Here is an 18,812-nt window from a genome sequence, read left to right as displayed (position 1 = left end):
TAATGGAGCTCTTTACTTTACTATGAAAAACTTTTCTGGTAGAAAAAGTTTTTTAAATTATAAAATCAATAAAAGATGAACAAGGCAGCTCTCGCCTTGAAGACCTTGTAGATACGGTTCTACAGAAAGACAGACTATATCTCATGTTTTTTAACGCTTTACGAGAGCAGAGAATTATGTTTTTAACATTTAAACCGGAATGGTTCTTTTGTAATCAATTAGAGTCCATATAATTATAAAAAGGTAAAAGATACGGCACTATACCCTTAAAAGTCCGAACCAGTGGTGCTGATAGCTGTCTAAAAGGCTCATCAGCCAGAAAGTGCAATGGGGGGGGGGGGGGTAGCCATCATCTTCTTTCGCAAACCCTTCGTGCTTACCTTCCCCATATTTCTCCAGGTACCCATTTAAAGCCAGGTCGCCAGTCACGCCACTGACCCAGTCCCAAACCAAATAACTGACCACACCAGGAGTCAAACCCTCACCTTCGCTTAAATTCTACACATAATACAGGAACTTATGTTGGGTAATCATTGAACAAGATATGTCGAAATATTTTTGCCCGAATCACAGAGAATTATGTCTTTCCTACTTCCAATAAAGCAAACATCTCTACAAAAACAACTAGAGGATATAGACAGGCCAGGATTTACACATAGGTCAGTAGGCTCAGGGCACATAATTTTGAGGGACGCAAAAAATACTGATTGATTTCTTTGTCTTAACAAACACTGGACTGATGTGATTTATAGTCAAAGTGCTGGGTGCACTTTGCTGCTGCACTCAAGAAAAGTGATTTTTACTCAAAGAAACTCAAAGAAAAGTGATTTTCTGAAGTTTTGGGATTAAAAATTCGAAGGAATCCCCTAATTTTCGAGGATTTCCCCAAAAACCTTGTAAAAACGGAGCAGCAAAAGCGCTTGGGCCTAGGGGTGCCATAGATTTAAATCCTGCCCTGGATATAGACCAGCAGAAGAAATATTTCCAACTTTCAAGCATATGCATGGAAAATTGAGAATTTTGAAATATTCTCACTTTTCCATGCATATAATATAAATATAAGTTTTAAATATAAATATAACAAAAGGCACATTTCAAATATGAGTTCTTCAAGTTATACACGGTACACATTTTGTTTTCTACCAAAAATCAAATGGTAGAAACATTTGGTAGAAAACAATCTAAAAAAAATTGTTTTCTACCAAAAGTGCTGGGTGCACTTTGCTGTATTGCCTACTCAAAGAAAAGTGATTTTCTAAAAGTTTGGGGATTCAAAATTCGAAGGAATCCCCTAATCTTTGGGAATTTCCCCAAAAAAACTTGTAAAAACGGAGCAGCAAAAATACTCAGGCCTAGGGGTACCAAAGATTTAAATCATGCCCTGGATATAGACCAGCAGAAGAAATCTTTCTAACTTTCAAGCATATGCATGGAAAAGTAAGAATTTTGAAATATAACAGAAAAATATAAATATAAGTTTTAAATATAAATGTAACAAAAGGCACATTTCCAATATGAGTTCTTCAAGTTATATACGGTACACATTTTGTTTTCTACCAAAAATCAAATGGTAGAAAACAATCTAGGGTTTTTTGTTACAACATGACAATTTGTCCACTTGGTAAAGAGAAAGATAATTCTCTGGTAAAATAGAAAATATGATGGAAAACTGAAATATATCAAACGCTTGGCAGTTGAATTTCCTTCTCTGCAATGGTGCGTCTATAAGTATTCCAAGTATCCCTCTTAATTTTAAAGTTCTGTTCTCTATATTTTGAAATCTTGTTTTCACATAAAACGACTACAACGGAGCTTAATTCCTGCCTAACTCAAAGTTTCAGAATACCAGATACATAGAATTCAAATTGGATTTTGAACCAGTTTTTTTTTTGTTTTTTTTTTAAATAAAAGCTTTTTGTAGAATTTGGACATTTCTAGGACATGTATATTTTGTATTTTCTTTAATGAAGACACAAAAAAATTACTAAAGTAACTCTGATAAATCAATCAAAAATTTTATGCTTGACATTGTTGGCATTGAATATGGTAAATAGTTTCCTTATTTTGCAGGGTATAGCCTATAGAACATATTATTTATGACACCAATCAACATCCAGTTAAATTATTCGTGTTTATTGTCTTTATTTATTTACAGTACAGTTTTTTGTTTTTGTTTTTTATTGCTATCAGAAGTAATGTCTTTATTTTTAAATTTGAAATGTGAGAGGTTTATGGGACCAGAGCTATTCCAGGAGTAGGTGATGCCTAGGGAAAAATTATGTACAGCACCCCCCTCCCAAATCAAATATAAGCAAAAAAAGCCTAATCAAAGTGAGAACTTAGACCAAAGTGGGCAATCCCCCAGCAATGGAACCCCTATTCAAGCTACAGCCCCTGGGACAGCAGTCCCCCTTTGAACAGATTTGTATATGAAAATAAACATTTACATTTTATCTCTGCATCTTTCAATCATTTTAGTGATGAGAAAAGCGTATAATTCAAATCTATTTTTGTTTAAAATAAATAAAACAATGTGGCCTCAGCACAACAGAGGATGGTCAAACAACCATTGGGTATAATCTTAATCTAAAGAAATGTAGATAATTCACTTCTTAAAGGATCTCAAACTTAGAGAGGAGCAGAATTATAGTATTCTAGTAAATATTGCTTTAAACCCCACCTGGGAGCAACAAAAGAAATGGCAATCTTATAAACACTGGTTGTTCATAATGTATTTTAATTTGTTATTGAAGTGTTTTATCAATGTCAATATACTCTAATTGCATGTAACCAATGTATATTAAACTTACTGTATTATAGCCATACTTGCATTGGACTGAAATTCTGGTGGCAACATAATTGCATTTCTCTTTGGATTTTTCTCCAGATATTCACCAAAAAAACCAGAAGCAGCAGCAAGGATCACTTTATGTGCCTAAAAAAAACGATTCATCATTAGGTATAAGTGATGTGAGGGGGCTGAATCTGGCAATCTTCAAAAACGTATATTTTAAGATACAAGCACCTGGTCTTTACTGTGTTTTCAAGATCTTTCACCAAATCCTCATCGAATGGGATTCTATTAGGGGAGGTTAATTACAAATGCTAAAAAAAGCTCCCATGCAACTGAACCTGAGTCCAACTCAACAACCCATTAACTCAACCCCTGTGCAACTAGATCCTCTTTTAACTCAGCCCTTAATTAGTTTTAAGAACCATTCAAGTAAACCCCCCCCCCCTTAACTCAGCCTTTATTCAACTCAACTCCTGTGCAATTCAACCCTCATTCAATTCAACCCAGGTTAACTCAACCTTACTGCAAATCAACCCCTTTTGAAATGAACCCCCGCGCAATTTAACCCTCATTTAACCCAGCCCTATTTTACTCAACCCCCATTCAGCTCACCACTACTTACATCAACAATATATATCAAAATATAATTCAGCTGCTTTTGCTGGAAATGATAAAAAGTCGACTGAAGGGAAATGATCTTTATTCATAGGTTAATCATTTGTTTAAGTTTTTTTTTATTCATTTGTTCTTATTTCAGTATTTTTTTATTCTCTGGTTAAGTTCTTTTTTTATTCATTTGTTCTTATTTCAGTTTTTATTAATTTGTTAAGTTTTTTTATACTGCTTTAATGCAAAACTATTGTCCCTCATCCCTCTATAAAAAAAAAAGAAAAAAATTACTTTAGCATTAGACATTTCAAATTATCAAGGGTTTTCATAGCCCAGGCCCAAAATTTCATAGGTGCAGCAATAGCTGTGACCTAGTACAGATAAAACCATTCAGATCCACTCCCGAAATCTTAGCTGCTACCTTACAAATTACATCCCAGCCCCCCTACCCCCTATACTTTGATTATTCTGTTGGTTTTCATTATTTATAGAGCTTACTTATCATTAGCAGTTGGTTCATAGCCCCAAATAATACCAGTTAAAAAAAAAACAAAATATATCAACAACATTCAGCTTTGATAACTAAAAGGGCAACATACGTCATTTTTGTAACCAGAGAAACCTAAAAAAAGGCTGACTTCACCTAAGTCTTGAACACTGTAAAATTATTAGAACATCAGATCCCAGCTTAAGCCTAGGACATTGTAACATAAGTTGCAAACTACAAGCAAAGCAAGAAATATTTTGAGCTTATAATCAGCAATAGTTCAAACTTATTTGTAGACCAATTTTAATGAGTGTGAGTCACACAGGGGTTGAATTAAATGGTTTCAATTTGCATGGGGTTTGAGTTAAGTGAGCGCAAAATTAGAGAGGGGTTGATTTTAATAAGGTTAAGATTAACAGGGGGTAAGTTAAATGGGGTTTGAGTTGAATAAAGTTTCAGCTTTCTACTGCTATGACTAATTTCTATTGCTATGATTGAAACATCAGATTCTTCCCCTAGCTCCTTTACTAAATTAAATTAAAAAAAAACTAGTTTTTTTAACTGAAAGTAAGGAGTGACATTAAAACTTAAAACGCACAGAAATTACTTTGTGTATGAAAGGGGCTGTTCCCTTCTCAGAGCCCGACTCTTTGTGCTGAAGTTTGACTCTTTCTCTCAATTCTACTTTATTAAACAGTAAAAAACTTTAGGGTAAATAGTGGGGCGTTGAGAAGGGAACAGACCCTTTCATACACGGAGTAATTTCTGTTCGTTTTAAGTTTTAATGTCACTCCTTAATTTCAGTTAAAAAAAACTAGTTTTCTTTTTTTTATTTAATTTCTGAACGTTTTTAAATTAATGCATGTTTGATTTTGGCTCTCTGCACATAATTTATTAAAATAAAATTTGCATATCAATTCTTTTTTTTTTGGCTAAATAGGTTTTTCTTTGTTTTGATCTGACGATCTTGAGAAATAAGGGGTGGGGAAGGAGGCCTAGTTGTCCTCCAATTTTTTGGCTACTGAAAAGGCCAATTAGAACTTTTAATTTTTGACAAATGTTTTTATTAGTAAAAAATACAAATAACTTACAAATTAGCTTACATAACAAACTTCTATATTCTTATATTTTTATTATGTATATGAGGGCTTTGTCCCCTCGTTAATACCTCGCTATTTACACTGAAGCTTAACTTTTGTCCCAATTCTTTAAGAATTACCCCTCAATCAGAAAGGTTGTAGAATAAATAGTTGAAATTACTAAAAATACTTTGGCATAAAGAGCAAGGTATTTAGGAGGAGAAAAACCCCTCATATGCGCAATAATCTTTGTTCGTTTTAAGTTTTAATGCTACTCCTTACTTTCAATTCAAAAAAACTTTTTCATGTTTATTTTTTCATTGTTTTTTGTTAAAGTAATGCTAGAAAATCCTGCGCCTTTTTCATTGAATTTCTCTGTCCTCATGACATATTTCTCCAAGGAAAGATCCTCCCACATAGCCCCTCCCCAACCAATAAATCCCGCTGAAAACGTCTGCACACTTCCCAATAACCATTACTGTATGTAAACAATGGTCAAAGTTTGTAACTTGCAGCCCCTCCCCCAGGAACTGTGGGGGAGTAAGTCATCCCCAAAGACATAGTTATTATGGTCTACAACTATGCAGAACAAAATGGCTATCTCAAAATTTTGATCCGTTGACTTTGGGAAATAAATGAGCATGGGAGGGGGCCTAGGTGCCCTCTAATTTTTTTGGTCACTTAAAAAGGGCACTAGAACTTTGCAATTCTGTTAGAATGAGCCATCTTGCGACATTCTAGGACCACTTGGTCAATATGATGACCCCTGGGAAAAAAAACAAACAAATAAACACCCACTCATGATCTGTCTTCTGCCAAAAAATATGAAATTCCACATCTTTGTCAATAGGAGCTTGAGATTTTTGCTATAGGGTTCTCTGATACACTGAATGCGATGGTGTGATTTTCGTTTAGATTCTATGACTTTTAGGGGGTGTTTCCCCCTATTTTCCAAAATAAGGCAAATTTTCTCAGGCTTGTAACTTTTGATGACAAAGACTATATTTGACAAAACTTATATATTTAAAATAAGCATTAAAATCCGATTCTTTTGATGTATCTTTTAGCATCAAAATTCCGTTTTTTAGAGTTTTGTTTATTAATGAGCAGGGTTGCTCCTTACTACAATTCCTTACCACAAACTGTTTGATACCTTTTAGCATAGAGATATGCAAATTGTTACTTTTTTGAAATGAAGTTATGCAGTATTTTTAATCTTAATTAGCAGATGTAAAACTCTTCACATCATAGCAGAAAACATTTATGCAAGGTGACTAAAATCTTTGGAAATAGATCTTCAGCTCAAAAATGGATTTAGAAAGATTTTACCAAATATCTCAACTTTTTTTACTCCCTGAAACATTTGAAAAATTCTCTGAAAATCAGTCTTAACACAGAGTTGAGCAAAATTAAATTCTTTTCAGAATCCAGCTCAAATACTAAACACCTCTTGCAAAGACCTTCAATTCAACAGATGCAGACTGTACACCAAACCTGAATCTTTTTCAAAGTTAGAAAATTTGATAAAAAATCTGGTTGCAGATTTACATATAAATTTTCTATCCTCCTAGTACACAAATGTGTCAAGAAAATAAATCCTAGTAGGTGGAAGAGGTGAATGTGTGCAATTAAAAAGAAATTACAGGTCTTACTGTAAATCCCTTCCTGAACATTTTGTAGACCAAGCTCTACAGCCTCCTAAGTTACCAGATAGCACCAAACTACAATCTTATTAAGCATATTTACATTCTTTCTGTTTGAAAGAACATTCCTGAGCTGTACTTAAGGTAATAAATTGGCTCCTGATGCTTTTATCCATTTAGTTATTTTACTAAATAATGTCCTCCAAAATTAGCAGCTTACCACTGTTTTACAGGTAGCAAAACTAGAAGTGTTTTTTTCTGAGAAACAGCTGGTCTTAATTTGCCCCAAGAAGCTTTGTGCTTTCTGTTTCTTCTTCTTACTTACTTAAAGTTGTTCAGCACCATCTGACAGTTGCCCAGCCTGTTTGATGCCCTCTGTTTGCTTGATGGGTTTGTAGTTGGTTGATCTTTAAGTTATGTTGACCACTCAGCAAATGCATTGAATTTGTTGTTGTGTTTCTCCCAGGACTTGTCAACTCTGTTTTTGAAGATATTGATACTTTTCAACTTCAGTTAGATGTTAAATGGGGTTTTCAATCAAGATCATTCAGCCCTTTTCCTATTGTCTCTTTATATTTAATGCATTGGACCATTGTTAGTGGTTGCTTGTTGTTTTGCTTGAGATGACCTGGCTTTGATTATATGTCTTACAGTAGCTCTTTTGATTCCAGGAACTAGATGATAAGGGTATTTGTTTTGAATTCAGTACTCTTTGCACAGGCCAGCCCAGCCATGCTATTGACTGATGATGGAATTTTGTGGTGTTTCAAGCACTTTAATAATTTACCATGAATAATAGTTCACTTTTCTTAAAAACATTTCTTGGGGTTCATATTTCTTCTTCTTCTCAATGAAACTTTAAGGAATGAATTTAGAGATCAAAGTGGGGCCTTGGAGGCATTTTCAAGCTCCTAAATCCATTATTCCCTACTTTTAAGGCTCTAAGAAAAACCCCTAAAATGTCTTTCAAGGTAGACTGATGTGGTATTATAACACACATTCTAATCTTTCTCAACTTTTGACTTCTATTTAAGTTTGCCTGGGCAGAATTATTAGCAAAGATGCTGGATGCACTGGGGTTGTGAGGAGCAAAATAGGCTTATAAAATTCCAATGTATTTCTACTGTTGAAAAAATTGTCCTTTGTCAGCAGTAGTCAACTCTCTATGTAGACAGCCTGAAGCTTCTTGGACCAGCCTTGTCCTTTGAAGATTATGCCCTTGTATAAAATAATCTTTGACTGCTTGGTCAATGGGCTGAGGCTTGGCTTCTTGAATTGAATGTTGTGAAGTGCCAATTCACTTGGGCAAATTGAATCCTTGTTGCTCTTATTTTTTCTAGGGCCACCCACTCTCCTCTGTAAATAATGGGCAAGATCTTGGTGTCACTATTGACAATGAACTAAAATTGAGCACTCATGCTAAGAGGTCTGCTGCTAGTGGGATTGAATAAGCATACTCTTTCCACACATTCCCTAAAGCCATCAGTCTTCTATATAAGAGACTTGTGTGTCCTACACTTGAAGTTAAAATGTATCTTGCCTCCCTATGTTTTAAAAAAGACACAAAAATTCTTGAAGATGTGCTGATATCTGGCATGTGGGAGCTTTCCTACCCTACAAGACTACCAAAGCTAAATCTCTCTACACTTGTTTACAGGAGAAATAGAGGGGATGTCATTTTAACCTATAATTTAACAAGGGCTAATACTCTCCCAGCATTATTCCCTAGTGTTGGTCCCAACTTAAGAACTATAAGTCATATTTGAAACTGGTCAATCAGTCTATCATATCTATAGTCCCTACTCAATTTTTTTCATGTAACTGCACCTGGTCACTAAAAACTTAGAAAACAACTCAAGTTGTCATTCTGGAGTTCTACAAGGAGAAATCCTTAGATTGTTTGTAGTTGCAATATAAGGTAATTGGCTATCAATGACAAAATCAATTACAATAGCTTTATTGAACATGGAATAAGATTAGAATATTGGAAGTCATTGTCATGACTGTGGGTGGTTAGGTAATAAGGCATGGATACACCAATGGTTAGGAAATGGTTTATGGAATTAAGATGATAGATTGCCAAACAATTGAGCATTTTGGTCATCTACCTGAGGCTAAACAAAAAAAGATAATCCTTCAATACAATGGGATGAGGTTAGGGAAATTATTTCTTTACAGATTATTGAGATAGGTGAGAAATAGGATAACCTACAAATACAGAATTTTATCCCGAGTCCAAATTTATAATCTATGTCTGTCATAAATTTAGAGTAAGACCACTAGTTGGACAGCTAATCACCACTTCAGCAGTTATATAACTGCATACTCTCTATCATATCATGAAGAAATCAAATTTTTCTGCCCCAAAATTTGATTTTCTTTTTTTTAGAATGTGATTACCTTAAATCACACTTGCTAGCAATAAGGACAAGTTCTGTAAATATAGGCAATGATGATTATTCCTTGACTTGACTAGTAGACCCCATACTGTGAGTCAAGGTTTCCTCCACTAATCTTTGTCAACTATAGGTTTGAAGGCTTCAAAGTATGTCCTGGGAAGGTATTTTGAAGTGCCTACCTTCACTCCTTCTCCTTCTAGAGGGCCCTGACCTTTGATGACCTTTAAAAATATGTGTGTTATAAAAGTAAAACCTTGCAAAATAGATCTTCTACTAAATTGAAGTACAACAAAATTGTTTTCAGCTTCATAGCTTTCCTCAATCCCATTTTATAAGGTTTTAAAGATATACAAATACATTTCCTAAATTTTGAAAAAACAAACATTGATATGGCTCAAAATTCTACTCAATTAATAGGAATTGCATTTTCAAAACTAAGGCAGAGAAAAAGAAACTAGTAACTGAAAATTAAGGTAAAATGTTGCTTTGTCAAAATTTCAATAGGTATAGACCTGTCATGTAGGCAAATTTCAGGGCCCTCTAGAGGAGAACAAGTGGAGGTGGGTACTTTAAAATACCTTCCTGTGACATACTTTAGCCTGTAGACCCATCCCTGAAAGTTTCATTTTCCTAACCTAAACCCTTTTTCTGAATTAGAAAGAAGTAAATTAACTAGAATTTTACCGAAGTTTCATTTTCCTAAGCTAACCCCTATCTGAGATAGCTAGAAGTCAATCAACTAGAATTTTACCAAAAATTCAGCTAATGAAATATATTTCATTAGACTTTCATGTTTCCTTAAATTACTAGGCTATTCACGTTGTTGTAGCTAAAGTAAATTTGCAATGAAAACAAATGTTATATGTCTATATGGATTAAGGATAATTTAGGATAAACGTTGGTAAATTTTTCAGTTATCTTAGTAATATATGAATTAAAAAATTACCAGAGGTTGAAAGTTAGGATGGAACTTGGGCCTAAAAGAAATTGGAATTTCATGAGGAGTGGAGATTGAAGCCTTTAGAGGTAGGGGTAAAGGAGAAGAATGGATTGTTATGTTAGCATCAGGCAACAAGTCACTACAATGATTTAATGGTAGTACAATAGGCCCAGGACTGGAAGTGACCAGCAATCAAGGTGACTCCAATTAACCTCACCTTTATTTGGCTTCTGTCAGAGAACATGATTGTTATATCACATTCCACTTCTTGGAGAAATAACTGGGTTAGCTTGCTTAACATAAATGCACCCCAGTTATTTATCTTGATGTTAGAAGTCATTTTTGTTAGATCAGGATATAATCTATTTTGTTTAGGTTTCAACGCGACCTTAGCGCCTCTTTCATAAAAACCTTTCTATACAATAATACTTGGAAATATAAAATTTCAAAGATAGACTTAACGTATAACTTTAACATTTCTTACTAATTTTAGAAATTTGATTGAAACAATAATAAAAATTGAGATTTTTGTGTACCTCGATTAAACTTCTGTCTTATGTATTTGGTAGTATTTTAGGCCCCTTTTTATTGGGTGTTTTAAAAGAAAGCGAAACGTTAATCAACTAATGAAAGGAGAAACAAAAAGATTTTGACCGAAAAGTCTTTTTATTTGCTTTAGGTTTATTTCTTTTTCACATTGGCTACAAAACTCTAAGAAAAAGATATGTGCACAATAGCATCGGTTTATTCATAAAAATAATACCATTAAAACATTCATCAAATAAAGCTTAAGTAAAACAGGTATTTCATTTTGCTATTCCGTAGTGTCAACTATTTCACGTAAGAATGGAAAATGCTCTTTAATTGGTCAGCTAACGAAATCATTTAATCAGAAAACTCTACATTTTCATAGAGCCTAAAATCACCAATGTGATTTCTTAATGTGAAACACAGCCTATATAGTGTCTACATAGGCTAAGATGTGAAACCTTTGAAGCTTAAAAAGAAAGGCTCATTAGATTGATATTTGAAAGGGATAGTGCCATTTTTAATATTCAAAAGTGATTGTACGCCCATCATTTTTCCCAAAGAAATATAATCGACATTTTTAGAAAGCCTTTTTGTGGAATTGAAAGGTCCAGAAATCACTAATTGAGTCTTGGGCGTCATTGGCTATGGGGAAGTGGGGGCCAACTTTCCCCTCCAGACCCCAATTTTTCCCACCCTTTTCCAAGCTGAAATGTAGCTTCTTTAAAAAACTTGTCAAAACCAAGATAAGGCTGCATAATTCAGAGAAACGGGTCAGTTTTCCTTGGTGTTTCTTTGCACTTATGGTAATATAAGACTTTTATTTCTTACTAATATTTTCACATGATTTGGGCAAGTTGGGTCCACCTCTGCCACCCCTAAGTTTCTGACAAAATTACGCCCCTGCTTTGAACGTTTATTTGTTCGTCAAAGAAAGGTAGTGTGATCTTGGTAATAAGTGCATAATTTAAGGTATTGTGTCGAAAATATGTCGTATATGTGGGGAGATGTGACCAATCAAGTATACAAATACTTTTCCCCATTTGAATGTTTATTTTTTGGTATTTTTGGAAATAAATACCGAATTTAAGGCATTACGTAAAAAAAAACAATATTGTCTCAAGACCCGTAGTTTTTAAGTAAAATCTTCCAAAGGCATAGTTAATACCTTTGAGTATGTACCCCCTTAAAGCATTTGCCCCTGGCCCAATTGTACCTGGGTACCTTACAAAACATAACTTAACTGTAAGAGGTAGCTTTTTTCGTAGTCTCTTAAACTTACTTCGTGAATTGGGTTGCATGAATTAAACAAAATAAAGTAAGTTGTTCTAAAAGTAGAATTAAAAACTGACGTTCAACATCAAATATACTGAAAATTAATTGTGAATTATATGCCTTACCCCCCTCCCCCTCCCGACTCTGATTTTTATGCCAAAGGTTACCTGTGCTTTTCTGAAAGTATTTTAAAATGTAACAAATTAGCGATTCGGAGTTGGCGAATCCATTGGAATCACATACGCAGTAAGTGTATTTGCTTTATACCAAACCAACAGAATTCTTCTAGATACGAGGGACTCTTCTAATCTCATCAGACCTGCTTGCTACGCTAAAGCTCAGCTTTTTATCACTGCGCATTGATATTTAAAACTATAATTTTCTTCAATAAAGGAATAACTATCATCCCATAAAAGCTGATATAGTAAGTTCAATTTTGAAGTGAGGAAATACCAATTGGTAAATATCCTGACATCCCCTCTCACTGTTTTTTTATAAGAATGAACCTTCATGAAGGGTTTATTTGAAAAATGTGTCCCTAAAAACGCAAAATTTAATCTGCGTTTCATGCTGTATTTTTATAAATACAAGAATTTATCCTACTTTCAAGAAAGCAAAGAATTTATTTTGCGTTTATAAAAATATAATATTAGCCATCAACCGCAGGTTATCCACGGTTAGGATATGAGGACGCCATAAAGAAAGATTTCAGGGAAGCGGGAACTTTCTTGGAGGTCGTAAAGAGGGAGACTGAATATATTGGGATGGAGGAGGAGCATGCGTAGCTGTGTTGGCCTCAGGTGGCCTGGTGCTGCGGTGGGTTGTTAGTAGTAGTAGTTTGTATAAATATAAATGCAATATTTGTCCTTATACAAATACAAGCCATATATTGCCTTGTTGTTGTTGTTATTTTCAACTAAAACACCAATAATAATTTTTCTTTCCTTATTGTAATATGTGGACGGCAAAATGGTCACTAAAATTTGAATCTTATGTGGAAAAATTATTGTTGACGCCAATTCATTAGCTATCTCGGGATATCAGTGCATCTAGTCCCTGTTCTGGCCAAACTCTTGTTTGGGGCAAAAATTACAGAACTCAATTCTTTGCTACTTAAGAAGGTCATAAAAAGAAATTTTTTTCTTGAGCTCTAGAGCTTTAAATCATCGTTCAGTTTAGCCCTCTCCTATATTTCAGAGTCTTGCGTTGACCAAGATTAGTCGCAGAAAAAGAGCAACAGGGCCTGCATTCGTGACCACCCTAACCGAGAATTGTACCACTAGACCAGCAAGCCACACTTAAGCACAACAATCATTTGTTTATCGGCTGATAAATTCTTCTCAACTATCTCGTTCCCCCCCCCCCAGATGATTGAATCGAGGAAGCTACTATTTCTAATTTAATTTTGTCTGGTCCCTGATACGCCTGCCAACTTCCTTCGTTCTAGCTTATCTGAGAGTGCCCAAACTAGCAAAACCGGGACCGACAGAGTGTCGGACAGAAATTGTGATCGCTATATGTAACTTGATAAATACCAAGTGCCATAAAAACTGAAAGCCTGGTTTTGTAGGCTTTTGTCCTATTACTCTTATTCCTATTTTCTGGTAACGTTATGAAGGATTCCTCAAATTGACTAAAGAGAAAAATCTTACTTCTTACTGACCTGAAGTGATTCGGGAACCTAAAATCTACTTCTACTTCCTGCTAACTTGTTTGTCTTTTCGACCACAACGGGAAAATCCTCGAAAGTCTACTTCCTTCATAATTTGATTTTTATTGACCTTCAGAAACCTTTCACCCTCGCTAACCACAATTTTTTATTTGTGAAACTTGTGTGCGAATAAAAGATTGATTACTTACTGGTAAAATTGTTTGCCTCTTTCTTAAAAAATGGATCGCAGATTGTTAAATACCAGATCCATTATTTAAGTTTTTTCCCAGTTGACAATGGCATGCCCCAAACTACTATCCTAGGTCTTCTTCTTATTTTAATCATGATTAACAGCCTTGTGAAAGAATTTCCTGACCGATGGAAATATATTGATGACATAACGGTTGTTGAAACTTGCTTCAGAAATTAAATAAACGACCCTGTGAGTATCCTCAATAAAATTAGTGATGAGACTTTGGACTTGGATATGACAGTAAGCCCCTTTAAGTCCTTGATAATGGTAATTTGTTTCCTCAAATCCTCGCCCTGTTTTCTCAATCCTAACCCTCTGAAGATTTCAATGTCCTCCTTTAAATTATCTGCGTCACTATTTCTTCAAATTTAAGGGGGGATATCCAATTTAAAGACATCATTCATAAAGCTAATGTGTCTATCGCCTTTCTTAAGCTCCTAATCAATTTAGTGTCCCGCTTCCCATTCTTAAAGGATTTACATGTCTTTTGATTGTCCATATCTCAATGTACTTGTCCCGTTTGGCAACCCCAGCACCTCTCGCGAAGAATCGGAAAAAATTGAATCAATCCAAAAAAGATCCTTGCCAATAATTTTCAAAGAAGGCAAGGTGCCATACACTCTGCTCCTAAGAAAAGCTAGTTCGGAAACCTTTGAGCACAAGAGTGTTTTTGTGTTTCTCTGTTGTTTAAGTTTAGTTCGAACAGTGTTTATCTTTTTAACTTTCTAGTTGACTTTTCAGAGTTAGATTATTGATTCACAAATGATTATTCATTATATTTTTATTTTTCGTTGTTTTTTTGGCCAATTCCCTGTAATTATATGATTTGTCGACCCCGACATCCAAATTTGGCCCTTTGTGGGATTGTGACATTGATTTTTTTTTAATAAATGTCTCATATCTCCCGAGCTATGCTCCTGGTGGGACTGTGTCATAAGGACAGATTTACAGAAAATATAGACTTCCTGGGAGGGTCCAAAGAGGGAATCTTTGAATAGACTGGTGCGCAGCTGTGTTGGCCTCAGACAGCTTGATGCTACATTTATGCTGAGTTTACACGGAGAGGAAAACTTGACGGGAGTCCTGTCTCGGAGACAGGATTTATGTTTACACACAGAGGGAAAAGTGGGAAAAGATTCTTTTCCCACAAAACATCATTTTACCATAATTTTCAGTTACTAGTTCCTTTTTCACTGCCTTTAGTTCTGAAAATGCAATTCCTGTTATTTGAGTAGAATTTGAAGCCGTATCAATGTTTTTTTGTTTTTTTTTCAAAATTTAGGAAGTGTATTTGCATATCTTTAAAACCTTATAAAATGAAATTGAGCAAAGTTATGAAGCTGAAAGCAATTTTTCTCAGCCTTGGGCTGAGATTTCAGAACAGCTGAATCTGAAATCTCATTCAGCTGTTCTGAAATCTCAGCCCAAAGCAAGTCTTTTAGCTTTGTTTTCTTGTAGTCTTGGTGAGCAGTGTCATAAATACAAGGCTTGTCCTGCACCAAACAGATTAAATCAGTAATTTTGTGATGATTCTTTACTGACATGTTATTTGTTTGTCGGCCAAAATCAACAAAACTGTAAATATTCTCGTTCTTCTTGCCTACACATCAAGCAGAATTGGTCAAAAACGGTCTCGGTGAAAGGAATCCTTGCTGGTCGCTAGACTTTTTTTCTACCCGGATTCACGAACGGAATCCTTTCAAGTGGACCAGAATTCCTTTGTCCGCGACGGGAATTCTCGTCCGTGTAAACGCGCTATTAGTTGTTAGCAAAAGTAGCAAGTTCGACATATTTTTGTGTTTCGATTTCGTTGAAAAGCTCGTATCGAAGAATAGGCAATACTGACATTTCTCATTTACAGTACAGCAGCAGCAAACTAGAAAAAACAGGGAATAGTTTTATGCTCAAGATTTATCTAAAAATATGAAGGTAATCGCGTGTCTTTTCACAAATATGATTCCGATTCATTGCTCCTAGACATCATTTTTCCATATTTTTAGAATCCTAGTTATCATGGCCTAAAAACGTCATTGGACTTCTAATTTTGCAATCCACGAGTAAATTTACAATTTGTTTTTCTGCATCCTATCAAGGTAGAAAGTGAACACACAGCAGATTGTCTCATGCGTCAGTTTAATTTTTCTAGCACTTTCCAAGATAGTCAAAAGTAGCTAAATTAGAATTATACACATTCATATTCTACCTAGCAACATCTGATAGGCCTGGCCTATAAAACAATTCAAATGTATTAACCTATAACCTTGTAAATCCTACACTTCTTTAGTTTGATTTTAAAATACTATTATCATCCCTCAAAGCACTTCAAACTGCCTCTCCTTTGTAATAGCTCAACTACATATTTCCACAAATTTTTCATCTGAGACTTGTTTTTAACTATTTGAATGGCAAACAAAGCAATGTTGACATAAGTTTGGCAAGCAAACAATAGTAAGATTCATGAACAATGTATGATCTGTGCTTTAGCTTTTATTTGACTATTAGGAATGACTTAAACAAATAGGCTATTATAAGTTAATCATGGTAGTTTTCACAATTTTAGTATTTCCCTGTAAAGAGTTAATCCATTAAAATAGTAACACAGATGTTTTTATAGGAAATAGATCAAATAAAAAAACAAATATTTTCTGAAATTGACACTTATGATATCAAAAGTATGTTATTATCCAATATTACATTCAAATTTTTTAGATGTAAGCTTCCCTGCCATGGTAAGTGTACCTCTTTTCCAATTAACTTGCTAATGAGGTAAGCTAGCTAAGAAATAGGGTAAAAGCCAGTATCCTATTGAGTAAATTTTTGTAAAACAAAAACCCTCACATCTTGTTTCTAAACAGACATTGAGAAATATCATCTATATCAATAAATGGCTAAAAACCTAAGCTATGCATCAATTTGGTTATCATTAAAATTATTTTAGATCAAACAATTGTGATTATTGGTCTAGTATATCAGCTTACCTAGAAGGATCTCTTTTTTGGAAATATCAATTATCTTATTTTGATGTATATATCCTCTCAGTGTTTCTGTTTTATTCAAATATTAACAGAAGCTGATTTTCTTATGATTCTAAAAATGTAACTTTTATAGCTTGATGTATACTCTATAAATTGCAAATATTAAATATATTTTTCTTCTAAATTGCTTGTCAAAACAAACCAAATTTTTAATTTATGCTGACAAATTATTAATGAAAGTTTCACCAAGAAGGCAGGGCTCTTGATACTACCCTCATATTGGGTAAAATTCTAGTTAATTGACTTCCTGCAATCTCAGTAAGGGTTTAGGTTAGGAAAATGAAACTTTCAGAAATGAATCTACAGACTAAAGTATGTCCTGGGAAGGTATTTTGAAGCAACTACCTCCACTCCTTCTCTTTCTAGAGGGCCCTGACCTTTGATGACCTTTAAAAATATGTGTGTTATAAAAGTGAAACCTTGCAAAGTAGATCTTCTGCTTAATTAAAGTACAATAAAATTGTTTTCAGCTTTGTAACTTTGCTCAATTCCGTTTTATAAGGTTTTAAAGATATGCAAATACATTTCCTGAATTTTGAAGAAAAACATTGATATGGCTCAAAATTCTACTCAAATAAAAGAAATTGCATTTTCATAACTAAAGGCAGAGAAAAAGCAACTAGTAACTGAAAATTAAGGTAAAATGTTGTTTTGTCAAAACTTCAATAGGTATAGACCTGTCATGTAGGCAAATTTCAGGGCCCTCTAGAGGCAGAAAGGAATGGAGGTGGGTACTTTAGAATACCTTCTTGGGACATACTTTGGCCTTTAGACCTATCCCTGAAAGTTTCATTTTCCTAACCTAAACCCTTTCTGAGATAGCAAAAAGTCAATTAACTAGAATTTTACCTCATATTGCATCAAGCTGTAGTTAAAAAGGGGTGGTCCTAAAACCTGTCTCTAATTTTCAAAAATGTCAAAGAAAGGGGGTCCATCCCAAAAAGAGTTCTTTTACCATATGTTCTAATATATACCCTAAGTTGTATACATGCACTGAATTCTCTGTAAGTCATTTTTTAGTAAAATTTCAGACATACTGCTTTTTGCTATCTTGGAAGGTTTTGGGTTAGGAAAATGAAACCCAGCAATGACTACAGGGCCAAAAAAAGGGTCCAGGAAGATATTGCCAAGCTTCTAAGTTAACCCTCTTCTGATTTCTTAAAAATTGCCTTTTGTAACATCATGAATTTTGGAGGTTAGTGCCCTCTGAAGAGAGAAAGAGGGAGATGTAGGTACTTCACCTTAAATATACTTCCTAATACTTAAAAATAACTTTGCAGGACATACTTTAGTCTGTAAATACATCCCCTGAAGGTCTCATTTTTCTAACTTAACCCTCTTTCCAAGACAGTAAAAAGCAGCTTGTCTAGAATTTTACTCTCTTTTCTTCAAACTGATTTAACAGTTGGTAAAATAAAAAGAAGATTCATTGCATATATACAATTCAGAACATACATTTGCACTTTAGAGGAGGTAGTTCAGTTCTTTTCCAATGCAAATGAATGTTCTGTTTTGATTCAGAATCAAATTTGATAGTTGGGGTATCTATTTCTTGGTGATCTCATTAGTGAGTTTATTAAAAGATTTGCTTTCTGTAGTAATAAATCTTGCTAATATACAGAAAGGTTTGTATTGAGTTTATTTTGGAATACACTCTACTTTTAGTTCTTGGCTTTTTCATTTTATTCTCCAACTATCTAAAATAATATCGTGTTTTTGAATGTTGCTGTACTTGAAATGTTTATGTCATAGTTTTATAGTAATTTTACATCAGGGTCTTCTTGAAAATTTTCAAATCTTTCTACTACATTGTTAGAGTAAACCCACATTCAAAGAGGATTTTGCATTTAATTTTGGTAATATTGGGAAATTGAATCATTTTCAAAAGTAGTTATTGAAACATAATCTACTGCAATTAACTATTTGCTTGTTGTGCATGAGAGCTGATTAAGCTGTAATTCTTCCTTTTCTGGATAGAAAAATCAATAGTTTACTTATTATTCATATAGAATTTAGTATATGTTTATGTTCTATATATACCTTAAATTGCAGCTTGGAGCAATCTAAGGATTTTTCCTTGTAGAAACTCCATAGTTGATAATACATGACACCTAGTTGA

The 18,812-nt window shown here is 34.1% G+C and overlaps 2 protein-coding genes across 3 annotated transcripts in view; one reads left to right on the top strand and one right to left on the bottom strand.

The window, feature by feature from the left end:
- The window catches only part of LOC136035618 (centrosome-associated zinc finger protein Cp190-like), a 70,349-nt gene extending 60,004 nt beyond the window's left edge, over positions 1-10,345 (bottom strand). The window contains exons 1-2 of one of the 2 annotated variants that reach the window (XM_065717504.1): positions 10,169-10,345; positions 2,811-2,935 (exon numbers count right to left, since the gene is read on the bottom strand). In XM_065717504.1, coding sequence (XP_065573576.1) covers positions 2,811-2,935; positions 10,169-10,291 — 248 coding nt within the window. In that variant the 5' untranslated portion in view covers positions 10,292-10,345. The remainder of the gene's footprint in view (positions 1-2,810; positions 2,936-10,168) is intronic. The other variant, XM_065717505.1, reaches the window with a different exon arrangement.
- Positions 10,346-15,435: 5,090 nt separating this feature from the next.
- Positions 15,436-18,812, top strand: part of LOC136035617 (small ribosomal subunit protein eS6-like) — a 33,947-nt gene continuing 30,570 nt past the window's right edge. Inside the window, exon 1 of the mRNA XM_065717503.1 lies at positions 15,436-15,587. Coding sequence (XP_065573575.1) covers positions 15,582-15,587 — 6 coding nt within the window. The 5' untranslated portion in view covers positions 15,436-15,581. The remainder of the gene's footprint in view (positions 15,588-18,812) is intronic.

The sequence above is a fragment of the Artemia franciscana genome, chromosome 14, assembly GCF_032884065.1.
Source record: "Artemia franciscana chromosome 14, ASM3288406v1, whole genome shotgun sequence".
NCBI lineage: Eukaryota > Metazoa > Arthropoda > Branchiopoda > Anostraca > Artemiidae > Artemia > Artemia franciscana.
The sequence above is the reverse complement of the archived record's forward strand: the minus strand, read 5'-3'. Positions and strand labels throughout refer to the sequence as shown.